This window comes from Paroedura picta, chromosome 2 (assembly GCF_049243985.1).
Source record: "Paroedura picta isolate Pp20150507F chromosome 2, Ppicta_v3.0, whole genome shotgun sequence".
Taxonomy (NCBI): domain Eukaryota; kingdom Metazoa; phylum Chordata; class Lepidosauria; order Squamata; family Gekkonidae; genus Paroedura; species Paroedura picta.
In genome coordinates this window covers 159984844-160002251 of record NC_135370.1, presented here as the reverse complement: position 1 = coordinate 160002251, position 17408 = coordinate 159984844, and the positions used below count along the sequence as shown (strand labels likewise).

The following is a 17408-nucleotide window of genomic DNA, read 5'->3' as shown; positions in this document are numbered from 1 at the left end:
AGCAAAAGACAGGAGCAGAAGCATCCTCTTGTGTTGACTGGCAGACAACAGGAAGATCAGGGGAGCCTACCTGAGCAAGCCCTCGGATATTGTACCAAGCTCCTCAGAAGAAGGATGGAATACAAATGGAACACAGTCCCAGGCAGGAGGGGGCAATTCCATTACAAGCACCCCATTGCAATTAGTTCATGCAACATTTCATTAAGCCATTATTCAGGAAATGAAAGACTTTAAAATGTGCAGTTATCCGTGAGCTGAATGATGCGGTCGAGAGTAATGCAGAATAATCCAGAGTTTCCGAGCCAGTAACGAAGAAAGCCGAAGATAAATGGTCCGTTCCCTCGAAAGAATAAAGCGGCCTATTGTCAACCTCTGCCTAGTTATCCCCCTTCAATTTCCTCATTAGCTTCCATATGAATAATACATAGATGCTACTACAGATAGTTTCATAACTCCTCAATTGTTCAAGCTAATTTAACCGGCTCTGAATCACAATACGCCCGGAAGCCCATGAATATTCCAAAGCACTTACACACTCCGAAGCTCTAGCGATTTGCCATGCCAGATATCTTTTTATTTTTTTAATGCACCATTTTATTTAACCTTTCCATAAGCAGCAGTGAGTGAAACACAACTGCTCGCTAGGACAGTTATCAGAAAATGAGATCGAGTACTCCAGGGTGCATGACAGCAAAATGTAACCCTCATTTTATTTTATTTTATCTGGAAGGGGGGGGGGCTTGCAAAGTATTGATTGTTAACCGCTGCGAAAAAGAGTGTGTACTATGTGCGTGTGTGACCTCTCTTTGGAATAACCCATTACTCCTGCTAATGGAGTTGCCGCAGAGGACATAGGAGAAATATTATCTGCAAGAGGTCTTTTGTGCGGCAGGCTGCACAGAGTACTGTAAAGTTAACACTGGTGGTGCTCTTGGGGTCCGTTCGCACTCAAATTGCCTTCATCTTCTTACCAGCAGGAACTGTGTGAATATCGGCATGAAGCAATGTCTTACAGAATGTCTTATAGAACAAACAGCGATGTGGAAAGTTGCCAGAAATGTAATTAAGGAGGGCCACGTCCCACTTTAAAAAATGCAGAGGGGAAAATGGCTTCTACTAAAATAAGCAAGTCAGTCAAGGGATTGGAGTGTACAAAGCTCCTTCTTCTTCTGTAAGCTTTTAAAAACTTCTTTGGACCTGATCCTGACCCAGCCGGGAAGTTCTTATATGGGATTCACTGCCACCAGATGTGCAGGGAGCAGTGGCCTTTGAAAAAGGACCTCATGGAGATGTCATTGTTCACCCCACAGGAAAACAAGCTCTAGGCCAATGGTTCTCAACCTAAGGTCGAACGACCCTTTCACGGGCGTCGCAGCAGCATAAGCAGCTTGGGGGGCGTCATCCACACAACAGCCTTGCAGGGTAGATTGAGATAGAGTGTTCGTCTGTCTGGAGCAGCGGAAAAGAATGAGATCGGCATGGTGGGACAAGAGGCAGAGCTTAACTGAGAAACCCCGGAAAAAAAACACAATTTATATACAATCATGAACAATGGATCTTCACGTCATTGGTCAGTTTTGGTTTAATTTCTGTTCATTTTGGCCTGTATTCTGAATTCAAGGACCTCAGCCAACCTGAGCCCCAAAGAATGAGGTCACCCTTCTGGGAAGAAAAAGCAACCTTGGAACAACTATCATATATATGTTGAATAGAGTCTTGATAAGGCCTTGTTGCCATGGAATGTTACCCTAATTAGTTTATAATTTGCCATAAACGTTTCTGTAGGCACATGGATCGTCCAAGGGTCACCGTGGCAACAGGTGCAGTTGTGACAAGGAAATACAATGACATTTCTCCAGATAGGCTTCCAGTTGTGGGATAGATGTCTGTGCCATCAACTCGCAACCAAATTTACCACTTTCCTAGCTAAGGGGTTTCAAGGCAAGTGAGAAGCAGAGGTGGCTTGCCATTGCCTTCCCCTGAACAGACTTCTTTGGTAGTTTCCCATCTAAGTATATAGCTTCCAAGATCTGACAAGATCAGACCATATCACACCATTCCACATTCTGAGGTGACTTTAGGAAATTCAAATTCTCAGAAGTCAGGAATTCCATACCTAATGTAGCAATATTCCACTTCTTCCAGTACAAAACAAGTAGCCATAGGAAGTCTTATGGACACACGTTGAATGATACTGTGACATGCAATTTCCTTCACAAAATTTTAAAATCACCACAAGTCAATCATTCTTTTATGCAGTTTTTTTCCACCTTCAGAGATCTTGCACTTCCCCTGTTTTTCCGAAGGCCAAACTACATAAGAGGATCTATCATTTGACCCTTTGATATGTAATCATATATGGATGGAGACATAGTGCTGGAAAGGGAGGGAAGTTTCAGGTCCTTGGGTGTTTCCACAGGGGTCGCAGCTCAGACTGTCCCTTTTAGCCTCCCATACAATTTACTTGGATGGCTGGATGTCCCCCTTCTCTGCTTTCCAACAGCAGCACCCCCCTTATTTTTTACTCTCTCCCCATGGAGGGGCCTTGGGGCTGGTTTGCTCTGTGACCGAGGGCTCCACATGAGTCAGGGGAAGGGAACCCTGACAGGAAGGTTCTATTCTTTCCTGTTTATCTAAGGGGGAAAATGTACCTTATATACAATGAAGATTTGAACTGCCAATGTGATAGAGTGGTTATGGTACTGACCTATGACTATGGAGTCATAAATTCAAATCCCTATGAAGATTACTGGGTTACCTCAGGCCATTACTCTCTCTGAATGTAAAATATCTCATGGAATTGTTGTGAAGATAAAATGGGGAAGAGAATACTTTTCCAAATGTATTATTTCCTCATTGGAGCCCGTTTTGCATTTCCCTCCCCCTTTCTGCATGTGTTTTGCTGCCTCTAGTGGTCATGTCAATATTTCATCGCTTTATCTCTGATGCTGTACTTGTAAATCAGCCGGAGTTACAGCAATGATATATTGAAATGATCATTCGAGGAAGCAAAATACTTGCGAAAAAGGTAAAAAAATCCCCAATGCAGTACAGGCACACACACACACACACACACACACAAAACTAAGACATGCAGAAAAGTTCTAGTACATTGTCCTGAGCTTCTGGATAGAAAATTAGGAGGATAGATGATAGATAGACAAACAGACCAATCCTTGCTGGGATTCAAACTGTTGGTGCTGGAAGATCCTGATGCAGATATTTCTTTGAAAATGAAAACTGTTTGAGTCAGTGACACATTAAAAACTTACACGATTTTTCTTCCTTGATCTTGTACTCCACCACTTCAGATGCCTCTGCCTGGGCTGGGAAATGAACCGAGAGAAAGAGGTTTTTCAGGGTCTCATCTTTCCTAACAATGAAAATCTAAACAGAGAAAAGAGCATGTGTGAAATGATAAGGTGATTATTTAAAAGGGCCGTTTATATCATACGGAACAATAATTGTGAGATCTTAGTCGAAATGTTGTAATGTAATTACATTTTTATCAAAAACTACTGCTGTTAAGATGAGACTGTATTTGAAAATTGACCTATTTCCCTCTCCCTCCTTTCCTGCACTGTATACTTGTACATCAAACCCTTTACCCCCCACCCTTTCCATGAAATATATAAAATTATATTTTTTAAAAAAACTACTGCTGTAGCAAATCTATGTTCATCTTATAAGCCTCAACATTGGGGGAAGGCAAAACAGATGTACATTTCCACGTGTCCAGACTCTCCCACCAAGAACTGCTATTTCTCCTTCTGTTAAACATATCAATTGTCTTATGCTACTTATATGTTTCCCCAATGGGCAATTAACAGCTTCCAGAGGAGCCATTTGAGGTCCAGAAAATTATACAAGGGACAAAAACGTCCTCTACACGATGGGTTTGATCTGTATTCCACTTCCCACTGCTATTTAATAAGATGAATATCAAAAAGTCAAGTGCGAATTTCTTCATAACAGGAAGTGAAACACCATGTCTGGTAGCTGTGACATTATGAGGGATCTGAGAAAGAGTTCTGAGGTGATTTCACAGGTTTGGGCTTCAGTTTGGGTTAACTTGGACCAGGCAGGCCAGAACATGACACTAAGAATATAATTTAAGAAGAGCCCTTCTAGATGGAACTGAGGGTCCAGATGCTTCTGGGAAGGCAACAAGCAAGGACATGAAAGCAACAGTCTCACCCACTTTGTCTCATATTATGTGGATTACTGCCTCCTAGTATAGCCCTCTCATGTCCAATAGGCACGGATGGCTCTTCGGAGAACATATTGGGAAAGGCGGTCCCTCAAATATACGAGTCCTTTGGACTGCAAGGCGAACAAACCGGTCAGTGCTAGAGGAGATCAGCCCTGACTGCTCCTTAGAAGGCCAGATCCTGAAGATGAAACTCAAATACTTTGGCCACCTCATGAGAAGGAAGGACTCCTTGGAGAAGAGCCTAATGCTGGGAGCAATTGAGGGCAAAAGAAGAAGGGGACAATAGAGAATGAGGTGGCTGGATGGAGTCACTGAAGCAGTTGGTGCGAACTTAAATGGACTCCGAGGAATGGTAGAGGACAGGAAGGCCTGGAGGGTCATTGTCTATGGGGTCATGATGGGTCGGACACAACTTCACACCTAACAGCAACAACAGCAAATATATGAAGAAACACCGTTGGTTTCTTGCAGAAATACACCCAAAGCAAACAAAACCAATAGGCAAAAACTTTGTCTTCTTGAGATTTATTAAATGCAATCCTAAATAATTTAATAAATCTCAAGAAGACACAGCTTTTTGCCTATGGTTGCAAAATTATTTAGGATTGTATTTAATAAATCTCAAGAAGACACAGCTTTTTGCCTATTGGTCTTGTTTGCTTTGGGTCCCTCAGATATGGCAAAAGAATTACTGGGGAATGTGGGGGAAAGAAATCACAGTTGCATTTATCTGGTCCCCCATCTGTCTGGTTGCGATGCCCTCCTCATGCTGACACATGAAAGTGCCTTATAATGAATCATCCAGATCAGTACTGTCCAGTCATACCAGCAGTGGCTGTCCAGGGTCTCAAGCACAGGCCATCCACATCAGGAACTACTTGATCCTTTTAATGGGAGATGCCAGGGATTCATTCTTTTTCTTTAAATTATCTTTCCCTCCTTCCTTGGCCATGCTAACACTCCCACCAATGCTTGAGGAAGTGACGGTAATGGGAAAGGGGTGATGATGACAAAAATAAAGGTCAGCTATTACTCACTTCAAGAGTCTGATTCAATCTCAAGCCTTTAAGAGGCGGGGGGACATTCTAGCTCAGCTAATGATCTCCTCCCCTAAGGGGCAAGAAAGAGTAGCATTTGAGAGTTGCTGCAGACATACCCCTGCTGGTTCCTTGCAGAGTAGCTCAGCAGCCCTTTCCTGAGTGATGCTCATATGAAGCCAAGCTGGGCATGTTTTGATGAGCTTCTCAAGCAGGCTGATGCCGGGAGGGGAACAGCAATTCCATTGAGCAGTCGGCTGGCCCAGCAGGATCTTGGTCTCTTCTTCGTTGCTAGTGTCTGTGAGAGACCTGCCAAACACACCCATAAATCCTTAGGAGACAGCCATGGCGGTTCATATGGAGCAGAGAGATGTCAACTGAGGCAAGAACGGTGTTGTTACTTAGCTAGAATTGAGCTCAGATGTGCCCACTTCACATCCTTCAAAGGTTGAGCTTGATTTGTCACGGAACAAACAGGAACAAGCTGCTTCCCCATTCTGTGTCTGTTCTTAGGTTTCGGTCTGTAAGGAATTGCTGCAGGCCAACTGTAATACACCCCCCCCACACACACACACACCCCTTGGGGACAAAGGAAGAACAGAGTACAGGCAAGGTCACAATAAGAGGAATAACCAAGTGCTCCTTCAAAATCAAGCTCAGCTGCCAGATCAACGTGAGATCGGTGTGTTTGTCTGTAAGAAGGAAAAGGAAGGGATGCCAAGGTGTTCTCCATTGCCTCATATGTTTTGTGCTGGAAGATGGCTTAGGGATATGTTGTGAGAGGTACAAAGAGGATTGGAGGAAGTGTAGCTGAGTTATGAGAAGGATATGCTTGGCCACAGCACCTGTTTCCAGAACTGGTCTGTGCATGAGGGACTGGAGTTCATAGTCAGGAAAGAGTGGGTTCAGAATACATGTGCATTGCTCATATGTGGTGATCACTGCTGCTTGTTGCCCAAGAGACAGGAGGCTGCCTTACAATTGGCCAGACCACTGGTCTAGGAAGGTTAGGGCTGCCGGGTTCTGCTGGGGGTGGGGGATTCCCGCCCCCCACAAGTGGGTGTTTCCCGCTGCGGCTCAGCTGGCTGGCAAAAAGTGGTGCCAATGTGAGTATGGACCTCAGTAGCATTCCTATGGGCTGATCTCACTCCCTGTGTGAAGGAGAAGGGCTGGGTTTTTCATGTTCCACTTTTTACTACCTAAAGGAGTTTCTAAACAGCTTACAATCGCCTGCCTTTCCTCTCCCCAAAACAGGCACCCTGTGAGGTAAGTGAGGCTGAGAGAGTTCTGTGAGAACAGCCCTAAGAGAACTGTGACTGGCCGAAGATCATCCAGCAGGCTGCATGTGGAGGAGTGGGGAATCAAACCTAGTTCTCCAGATTACAGGCCACCACTCTTAACCACTATATCACTATACTTCAAACACTATTCTCAACTTTTCTACCATTGAGAAACCCCTGAAATATTCTTCAGGGTTCAAGAAATCCCAGAAGTGGCACGATCATGCAGAATATGGTTGGGAAGTATAGCTGTGGACACACCCACCTGGAGCCCCTCCCCTTCCTACCCCCTCCAGGCCCACCATTGGCCATTTTTGGACAGGAGGCAGGTCAACATGACCATATATGGCCATGTCACCTGATAAATCGATCATCCTGGAGGGCACTACGCTCTGCAAACACCAATTTGAAGGTGATCTGTAGCCCCAGAGACATGCGCCTGGTTGAATGACTTGTCTGTTAAGATCTGTTAAAAGTTCCACAGGGCCTGAAAATGGCAGTCATCCACCGAGCCTATGGGTGAGACCAGGGCAATTCAAACTTTATGGGTTTCTTGCTCCCCGTATCTAACATTACCTCCAGTCTGGGGTATCTTGCAGAAGAGATGAAGGGCATTTAAAATGTATTTTATTGTGATTTTACTATAGTTCTTATCACTATGAACCATCCGGAGCCTATATGTGGTGGTGTAGTGTAGACATGTATTATTGTTATTATTTTTGTTATTGTTGGTAGTTGTCGTCATCATCATCATCAACAACATCCCAAGAAAAGCAGGCTGCAGAGTGGGCAAGGTTCTTCAACATTGCCAGCAGGAGACAGGAGGGAGTGCTCCAGGAGTGGGGAGGAGTGCTGTTGACGGAAGTGAGGCCGCTGACCCGGAAGTGACATCAGAATGTTGAAGACCTCATGGGTGTGACACTCTGGCTAAGGAAAGTCAGAGTTGTCATGCCTCCATCAATGACTTTGGCCTGCTACTGTCACTTCTGGCTAACGTCAGCACATCACAAAGTTCATCCAGGTTCAGGTGAGTTTGGGGGGTGAGGTGCAACCAGAAAATGAGGTACCTCCACCCAGACAAGTAGACCTGGCACAGAGGATTGCATGCGGTACCAATAAGCAGGTTGGCAGCAGTGAGGGCAAAGCTGGCACTTGATTGTGAAAAGAAAGGTGGTCAGGGCAGGCTTTAAAAATATATCAAGCTGTTTACTGAATGGGTTGGGGAAGGCGGTCCAGATGAATACCTGAGGGAGTAATGGGTAGCTGGCTGCCTTCCCAAAGGTGATTCTGAAAACTTAGTTGATCAGGAAATAGAGTCAAGGTCAACTAAAGCAGCGGACCCCAACCTTTTTGTGGTTGAGGACCGCCTCTGAGGGTGGGGGAGAGCTGGCGGCCCGGGGGGCCATGCATGCGCAGTTGCTGCGTGCAAATGCGCACGTGCAGAGTTGACGCGCATGCACGTTTGCACCAGCAGGGGGGCGCAAATACACAAGCACGGCAGCTCTGCACATGCACGCTTGCGTCCGCCGGCATGCCGGTGGCCGCGCCTGCCTCTTCCCCCCCTCTCGCATCGAGAAGCTAGTTTGGCTGCTTCGCTCGTGAGGGGGGGGGGAGAGGCAGGCGCAACTGCCGGCAGCCCGGTACCGAGTCCTTTGTAGCCCGATACCGGGCTGCGGACTGGGGGTTGATGACCCCCGGACTAAAGAACCTTGAATTAGAACTTTTACAAGGAGTGAATCCCCCCCCCCCCCCAGTTTATCAGTATCACTCTGGCTACAAGATAGGATTTCATTTTCTCCGCTATCTGAAATCTATGCATAAACCCATTATTCCCATATGGTACATTGAATGAATCCATGCTGGTATCTAACTGTGTTTTCAAAATACATCACGGAGGACAGGTTACGGCAAGCTGGAACTTAATCAAACAAATGTACTGTTGAGTCCCTATGGAGGCTCCATGGGAAGATCATTAACACTTTAAAAATAAACATTCAAATTGTTTTCTGTCTAAAATTAGACTTATTTGCAGATGCAAGGAGCAGGTGGAAAGCCATTTGGAACGACTGACATTTTAAGTCCCATCCCTGCCTGTTAAAGCAAAAGAAACTGTTTACCAGATGGATGGCTAACTGTGTACAGTGTGTGCAAATATATGCATGACAGCACAAGACGGAGTATCAAGAAGGGGAAATTTAGATCGGAGGAGTAAGGAGAGCAGATGATCAGCCCCTTCCATGGTTACTCCTCAGCTGCTGACCCATTCATGGGGTTCAAAAGCAAACACACATTTTGAAACTGGGCGGGGAAAAATAAGTAAGTTGGGATGCTATTTGGAGCAGAGTGACAGGGGTTGGCTGGGAGAGTAGCTTCCCCATCTCCCTATGAGAGCCAGCTTGGTGTAGGGGTTAGGAGTGCTGACTTCTAATCTGGCGAGCTGGGTTTGATTCCCCGCTCCTCCACATGCAGCCAGCTGGGTGGCCTTGGGCTTGCCACAGCACTGATAAAGCTGTTCTGACCGATCAGGGCTGTCTCAGCCCTGTAATATCAGGGCTGTCTCAGCCTCATCTCCCTCACAGGGTGTCTGTTGTGGGGAGAGGAAAGGGAAGGCAATTGTAAACCGCTTTGAGACTCCTGGTAGAGAAAAGCGGCATATAAAAACCGAGAGAGCCTATTTTTTTAATATGTGTACTTTTACGTTTATTTTTATTTGAATTTGCATTTTCTACAGTCTATCTTGCAATTGTTGCAGTATGGACCACTGGTCCAATCATTTATCCAAAACACGTTTGTACTGTGCAATTCTATTACCTCTGCAGAACAGCCCTCTGGAATCGTTCAGTTTTGCATAGTTTGTGGGAAAGCCAGGAGAGTGGGACCACAAGGTGGGGGCCACAGTGGAGAAAGCACATGCACAAGCAGTTGTTGATGTTGTCCAAAGAGTTCTGCAGGGCCTGCAAAAGGGAGCTCCTCCACCAGGCATTTGGTTGAGGTCGACCCGGACCATCGCTTCCAATTGGCACTCAGCCCCCCCCCCCCATTACAACCATCGCTAATCTTCCTAGCCCACTGCGTCCCAGTAAGAGTTGAGCTGAGGCTCCTTTACAGTTTTATCATATTACTGCTGTTATCATGTTGGGGTTATTGGTGTTGCACTGTTATTGCTGTTGTCACATGTGTCCCTGGTGTTCTGTATCTGTTTCCTGTTCCCTGTAAACCGCCCTGAGCCTTCAGGGGAGGGCGGTATATAAATATAAATACATTTGTATTTGCAGCCCTTCCATGGGTGTGCCTATGAAAATTGATGTTCAATTGCTGTGCTACCAGGATACACCATATGTGCAGGGCAGCATATCAGGGCTTCAGCTCTCAGGGTTCAGTCCTCCAGTGGGACTAGACAGGAACTATGAAACTGAGCTGTTTCTTTCTCAGATTTGTTTGAAAAATTTTAGGTATGGTTCCACTCTATTACTTGCTCATCAGACCTGGGGTTGGCAATAACCTGCAGGAAAACAATGTCTTGCCTGTTTAACAGAGACTTAATATGTGGAAATGGGAAGTTGAAGGTTTTTTTTCATGGTCCAGAGGCAAATAACTTCCCATCAAGTCTCTGTTAAAGGGGAAGGACATTATTTTTCCTCCAGGTTATTGGCAACCCTAGGCTTTGCCTGTAATACCATGTCCAGTTCTGTCTGTCAAGGTTATTGAAAGGTTAAAAATGAGCTAATAAAATGGCCCTTGTTACAAACACTTGGATATGGCAGGGGAGCCCACTTTGAAAATGTACCTTGAACTCTGGCAGCTCCATCAGGATTGCGCCCTGTAGCAACTCACATAGGAATGGACAGTGGTGCAGCTGTTCTTCCCCCAATGGAAAGACTGGCACTAAGAAAGAGGATGGCTTTGTCCAAATATGTAAGGCATCACCAAGTGGCTGGATTAACATATTTCTACTAATGGATTCTACAAATGAGCCTCTTGTGGCACAGAGTGGTAAGGCAGCAGACATGCAGTCCGAAAGCTCTGCCCATGAGGCTGGGAGTTCGATCCCAGCAGCCAGCTCAGGGTTGACTCAGCCTTCCAGCCTTCCAAGGTTGGTAAAATGAGTACCCAGCTTGCTGGGGGGTAAACGGTAATGACTGGGGAAGGCACTGGCAAACCACCCCGTATTGAGTCTGCCATGAAAACGCTGGAGGGCATCACCCCAAGGGTCAGACATGATCCAGTGCTTGCACAGGGGATACCTTTACCTTTACCTTTACTAATGGATTCATACTGATGAGAATATTCTGTAAGATTTTTAAAGACCATTACATTGTAGGTATATAAGGTTTGCCTCAACCTAGATGGCCAAAACTAACCTGATCTTATCAGATCATGAAAACTAAGAACGATAGACCCTGGTTCATAGTTGGATGGGAGACCACCAGGGAAATCCAAGGTAGCGACACAGAGGCAGGCCATGGCGAACCGTCTCTGAATGGTTCTTGCCTTGGAAACTATGTGACTTGCCTGCACTTTCCACCATCGCATAAAGGTTGGCAAATATTCAAACTGCCTAAATTAACAGGACTTGTATGTTTAAGAGACAGGAGGCAATTTAAATCTACTTTTTTTTTTTACAAATTTTGGGAACCTTTTAATAGATTGTATGGAACAAAAAATATGGATTCTCCACTGACCTTTACAATTGCTCCGTATGGTTATAAATCATGGTAACGATCAAGTTAATATCTTGTTAAACAGCTATCTCAGCGGGGATCCTATTTCTTGCAGGGTCCACATTGATTTTGCAGAACACAATAGTTTGCAATCTTTGTAAAAATCAAAATTGAACAAAGATGACCAATTGGAATAGTTTCAAAGGCAGGAGAGGGAAAAGATTGGGGTCTAATGGGAAAAGGCTGAAGGAAATGGGTATGTTTAGATTGGGGAAGAGAAGGCTGAGGTATAATTACACTCTTCAGCTTCAAAAAAGCCTGTCACATGGAAGGGGGCAAGGACTTATTCTTGGCTCCATTCAGAGGACAAGACTAAATCTAACATTTGATTTACAGGTGGGTAAATTTGAGTACATTGGGAGATGCTAACGGGAATGGTGATTGGACAAGGATCCTCCCTTAGTAGAGATCTTTAAGGAGAGGCTGGGCAGAAAATTGTTGGGAATAGGGTTACCAATTAAATGTTGGGAAATTCCTAGAGATTTGGAAGTGGAGCCTGGGGAAAGCAACGGCTTGGGGACTTGCAGCCTCGGTGGGGTATAGAGTCCACCCTCCAAAGCAGCTGTTTTCTCCAGGGGAACTGATCTCTGTAATCTACAAAATCACTAATTCTTGATGATCTTCAGGCTACACATGGAGGCTGGCAGCCCTAGCTCAGGAAGCTGTAGCACTGGAATTACAGAACTGAGTGTGCATGTGGTGCGGGGAAGGTCCCCCTCACTCGTTTTTATGGATATGCATACAGTACAGTTTAGGTTTGGCCAGAAATTATTCAGGTATACCTGAATCACCTGAATTCCAGTATAGGTACATGGATTCGGTAATTCCAGGAAGCCAAATTCAAGGCATTGGAAGAGACCTAGATGTCTATTTCAGTGCCTCTGAGCTTACCAGACAGCTGATCCTCAACATCTTGGGGACTTAAAACACACACACTCCCAATAGATGCATATCTTATCTTCTCCTGAAAACTTCCAATGAAGGAAACTCCACCACCCTCCGAGGCAGAATATTCCATCTACGAACAAATCTCAACATCAGAAAATGCTTTCTGATATTTAAGTGGAACCTCCTTTCCCGTAATTTGAACCCATTCCTCCTAGTCCTTGGTCCTGTCTGTACTCACGGTTTAATTTTGATTTGAAGCAGAATTTCGTTAATCCTCATCCTGTTCGCATCTATTCCTGGCCTCTGCACCTATCCTCTCTTGAATATTCTCCTCCAAATTGCAGCATTTAAAAAACCCTGATGATGAATATTTTTTCGCCCCCTCCCTCCATTTGTTTGAATTGTTAATCGGTCTCTGTCGGTTTGTTTCCGGCAGGAGCTGGGCTTTCCCTTTGTGTTTTGCATTTCAGTGCTTCTTTTTTAAAGTTAAGAGACTCTTAATACTTTCTTTAAAATTTATTTTAAGTGTGTGTGGGGGGAACCCTTTTCAAATTCTTTACTGATAGACATACTGCATTCTTTACACCATAGACATACTGCATTCAATTTCTCTATGCCAGGTTTTCTGGTGTTTTTTCCCAAAGGAAGACAGGAAATGTCTCCTCCTCACTTTAAGAAACAAATAAGCCAAGCTTGGAAATTAAGAGAAACCCATTCCTCCCCACCTCCTTCTTGTATGAGTGCTTCTTGCATTACTTAAAGAGGACTTGTTCATTAGAGAAACAGCTTAGCTTATATTTTAGGCAGCACTGGACATGAAAGGGTCTGCTGCTGCTGGGAACTAACCAATCAACAAAGACCACGCACAATGTCTGCACTAGAGGTGAGGTGGAGAAAAAAACTCCAAAAGACTGCAGGGCATCTGCACCTAGAAGAGAATGCCACGGGCCCACATTTCCTCATTGAAGCCGAGAAAATTCATTCTTGGATATGCCAGGGAATCAGTAGTGTGATTGCATTGTCAATCCTCAGCTATACAGATGGGAGAAAAAATGAAGCAGCATCAGAGTGGAAATCAGGTCAGGTGCAGATGGCTTTTTTTCTAACTGAGCCCAACAAGCTTTAAAAGCCCAGGGCAGATAAGACCCTTGTCTCTATAGCTGCAGTAAACAAGTTGGCCCCCTCTTCAACATGTCTACCTTTTACATAATGAAATACAGCTAACACATCATGCACTCCTCTTCTCCAAGCTACACATACCCAACTATCTGAACCTCTCCTCATAAGGCATGGATTCCAACCTCTCAAGTGTCTTCTCTGAACACTTTCCAACTTGTCAATATTCTTCTTTAACTGTGGTGCCCAGATGGACACTATATTCCAAATGAGGTCTGACCAAAGTGGAATTGAGTGGTTTTATAACTCCCCTTGCTCTAGATTCTATGTTGCTAGCAATGTATCCTAATATCACATTGGCCTTCTTGGCTGCCATATCAGCATATTGGCTCATATTCTACTTATTGCCTAACAGAACTCCTAGGGCCCTTTAGCATGTACTACTATCAAGCCAGGTATCTCCCATCTTAGATTTATGCATCACATTTTTATTACCCAAGTGAAATAATTTACACTTCTCCCTTTTTAAAATCTTCACCTCTATTTGCATAATTTATATACCTCTATCATGTCCCTCCTTTGTCATCTCTTTTCTAAACTGGAAAGTCCCAAATTCTTCAGCCTAGGGATACCAATACCTAGGTGGGACCTGAAAATCTTCTGGAAGACTCATCTCCAGGCTAAAGAGATCGGTGTGCTGCCCTTCTGGGTCACACCTACTCAGCTGTATTGTTGTGCCAAGACAATGGTGTGCAAGCCAGAGTCCAGTCCAGGAGGTCAGGAGCCAAGGAGATAGTTCACACTGTAGGTGGGGTAGGGAGTGGAGTCAGGCCAAGCTGGAGTTGAGAGTCAGAGAAACAATCAAAGCCAAACCATGGTCAGAAACTGGAGACATAGTCAGAGCTGAAACGTAGGCCTGGAGCCAGGGACATAGTCAGAAGCTGAAGACAAGGGTCTGGAGCTGGGAGTGTCGGAGTCAGGCTGAAATTAGGAAACCGGGAGTCAGGCAGCCAGAGCTTCACCATGGCAAACCAGAACAAGGAGTCTTCTGGAGAGATGGGCAGGTAAATGCATGCATTGCACCCATGAAGGACCTTGCCTCAAGGCCTTTCTGAAATATAGCTGAGCCAGGTGGGGCACCCCTCAGCCAGAGGGCCTGCAGCTGTTCCTAGTCCTCATCAGAGGAAAGCCGTACAGCTGGGTCCCATCTGATGTGACAGTGAGCTACAGGCATGCCGATTTTATGACAGCTGTCAAGGTAGATCACCTCCACTGATGCTGCCATACAGTGTTCGCTGGGATCTTGGCTTGGAGCCATTGGCACTACTCCTCTGGTGAGCCTTCAGGGATGGTGGGCATCTTGTCCTGGGGTTTTACATAATAGGACTGGGTCTCAGCCTGGCTGGTACCAGGCTGATCATCTTCTAGATTAGGCAGCTCCTGGTCCTCGACAGCCAGGTCTCCTGGTGCTTCTGGGAGATCCCCACCCACAGAAAGCACCCTGGTGCCAGAAATGTGGGTGGGAAAGATGGCTTCCCTTGGGAGAGATGGCTTCTTTGGAGGGTGGACTCCATAGCATTATGCTCCACTGAGATCCCTCCCCCTCCCAAATATGCCCACTCCTGAATCCACCCCCAAAGTCTCCAAATATTTCCAAACCCAGAGTTGGCAAGCCTTTCCAACTCCCTAATCATCTTGGTTGCCCTCCTTTGTACTTTTAAAATTGATTAAAAGAACTAACTGAATTTGATTTGTTAGTACAAGAGTATAGTTAAATGTATCTTTAAGTATTGCACAGTACATTGAAGAAATATCTGCATAATGGATGACTACTAGGAGAATAAAAAGGAAACTACTCAGCTACGGGAAACATTCTGCTATCTCTAGAGCAGGGGTAGTCAACCTATGGTCCTCCAGATGTCCATGGATTAAATTCCCATGAGCCCCTGCCAGCGTTTGCTGGCAGGGGCTCATGGGAATTGTAGTCCATGAACATCTGGGGGACCACAGGTTGACTACCCCTGCTCTAGAGCAGTGGTCCCCAACCTTTTTATCACCGGGGACCACTCACTGGGGACCACTCAACGCCTTTTACTGAGGCCCGGTGGGGGTGGGGGTAGTTTACTCCTCTACTCTCAACCACTGCCCTAACGCTCTCTGATCGCTATTGTAATGTTTAAACATCCCTTCAAAATAAGATACAGACATGCCACAACAATGAAGTGTGTTGTAAAGGGCCGGGGGGGATGAAGTAAAGGGCGGGGGGGGGGGGAGAGAAGGCGTCCTTCAAGGCCCACCTCCAATTAGTTGAAGGACCACATGTGGTCCGCAGCCCACAGGTTGGGGATCGCTACTCTAGAGGGTATCAGAGAGATGTTCATGACAGTTTTCAAAGCTTCTGGGAACAAAAAAAAAAGCTGGAAGAAACAGATGATATAGAATGAATTCAATATAGATGAAGCTACTTTTTCAAGCTTACATTCCAATACAAAATGCAGACAGATGGTTATTAGAAGTTTTAAAAAAATCACAGAGGAATTTCTGCATAGTTTTGATGCCAGGGACAGAAATAGGCACAAGAATTAGAGAACAGGATCTGCAGGCACAAGCCCAGGTAGAAGAAGAAAGAATAGACAGAAGCACTGCAGGAGAATGTAAGTAATGTAAGTAATGTTGCAACAGCAAAAATAAACAGCGACTGAGGTAGGTGCTATGTGTCATTAGAAGAAAGGATGAATGAAAACATAATTAATTGGAGGCTTATTCTTAGCTAAGCTGGATGGGGGGGGGGGATGCGTACATTGGACGATGGGGATAATAATGCAGACCTCCAAGCATCAGTGGATTATTGTTAAAAGGAGAAGAATCCAAAAGAAGATACACAAAAAATTACATATTAACTCTTGAATGCTGCTGACACCACTTGCTGCTCAGAGAGAGCTAAGTAAATTTATAGCTTGCCTTTCTCCTAAGACTCAAGGCAGGTAATGTAAAATATAAATTCCATACAATCCCATAAAACCTCCTAACTAGTATAACTCCCAAGGTACCAAGATAGCTAGGTCCCTCCTATCTCCCAAACTGCTCCCTCAAATGACAGGTCACAAGAGACAAACACTGGCACATCCCTTCCTGCTCACCCACTCACAATCTGCTTAAGTTCATAAAATCAGCATTTCTGTGAGATGATTATCTAGCCTCTGCTTAAAAGCTTCCAAAGAAGGAGAACCTACCACTTCCCGAGGAAGCCTGTTCCACTGAGGAACTGCTCTATGTGTCAGGAACTTTTTCCGGATGTTCAGCCAAAAATTCTTTTGAATTAATTTTAACCCACTGGTTCTGGTCCAACCCTCTGGGGCAACAGAAAACAACTCTGCTCCATCTTCTATATGACAGCCGCTCAAGTATTTGAAGATGGTTATCACATCATCTCTTAGTCACCTTCTCACCAAATTCCCTCAACCTTTCCTCATATGACTTGGTCTCCAAACTCACCATCTTTGTAGCCCTCCTCTGGACATACTCCAGTTTCTCTACATCTTTCTTCAGTTGTGGTGCCGAAAACTGAACACAGTACTCCAAGTGAGGTCTAACCAGAATGGAGTAAAGTGGTAACATCATCACATGTGATCTGGACAGTATACTTCTTTTAATAAAGCCCAAAATCTTATTTGCCTTTTTAGCTACCGACTCATACTGCTGACTCCTGTTCAGTGCATGGTCTACTAAGACCCTCAGATCCTTTTCACACATACTACTGCCAAGACAAGTCTCACCCATCCTATAGTGATACATTTGATTTTTCCTACCTAAATGGAGAACTTTACATTTTTCACTATTAAAATTCATTTTATTCATTTTAGTCCAGTTTTCCAGCCTGTCAAGATCATCCTGTATCTGATTCTGTCTTCTGGGTATGTTTGCTACCCCCTCCCAGTTTAGTATCATCTGTAAATTTAATAAGCAGCCCCTCTATTCCTTCATCCAAATCATTTATGTGTTGAACAACACAAGGCCCAGGATAGATCCCTGAGGCACTCCACTCATCACTCCTCTCCAAGAAGATGATCTGTCAATCAGTTCTCAATCCACCTAACAGTAATAGGATCCATACCGCATTTTACCAACTTGCCAATAAGAATTTAACGTGGAA

At 44.9% G+C, this 17408-nt stretch overlaps 1 protein-coding gene across 1 annotated transcript in view; it reads right to left on the bottom strand.

Annotated features, from left to right (window-relative positions):
- Positions 1-17408, bottom strand: part of RIN3 (Ras and Rab interactor 3) — an 88193-nt gene that overhangs the window by 47813 nt on the left and 22972 nt on the right. Inside the window, exons 2-3 of the mRNA XM_077323530.1 lie at positions 5370-5559; positions 3273-3387 (exon numbers count right to left, since the gene is read on the bottom strand). Of these exons, the coding sequence (XP_077179645.1) occupies positions 3273-3387; positions 5370-5559 (305 nt within the window). The remainder of the gene's footprint in view (positions 1-3272; positions 3388-5369; positions 5560-17408) is intronic.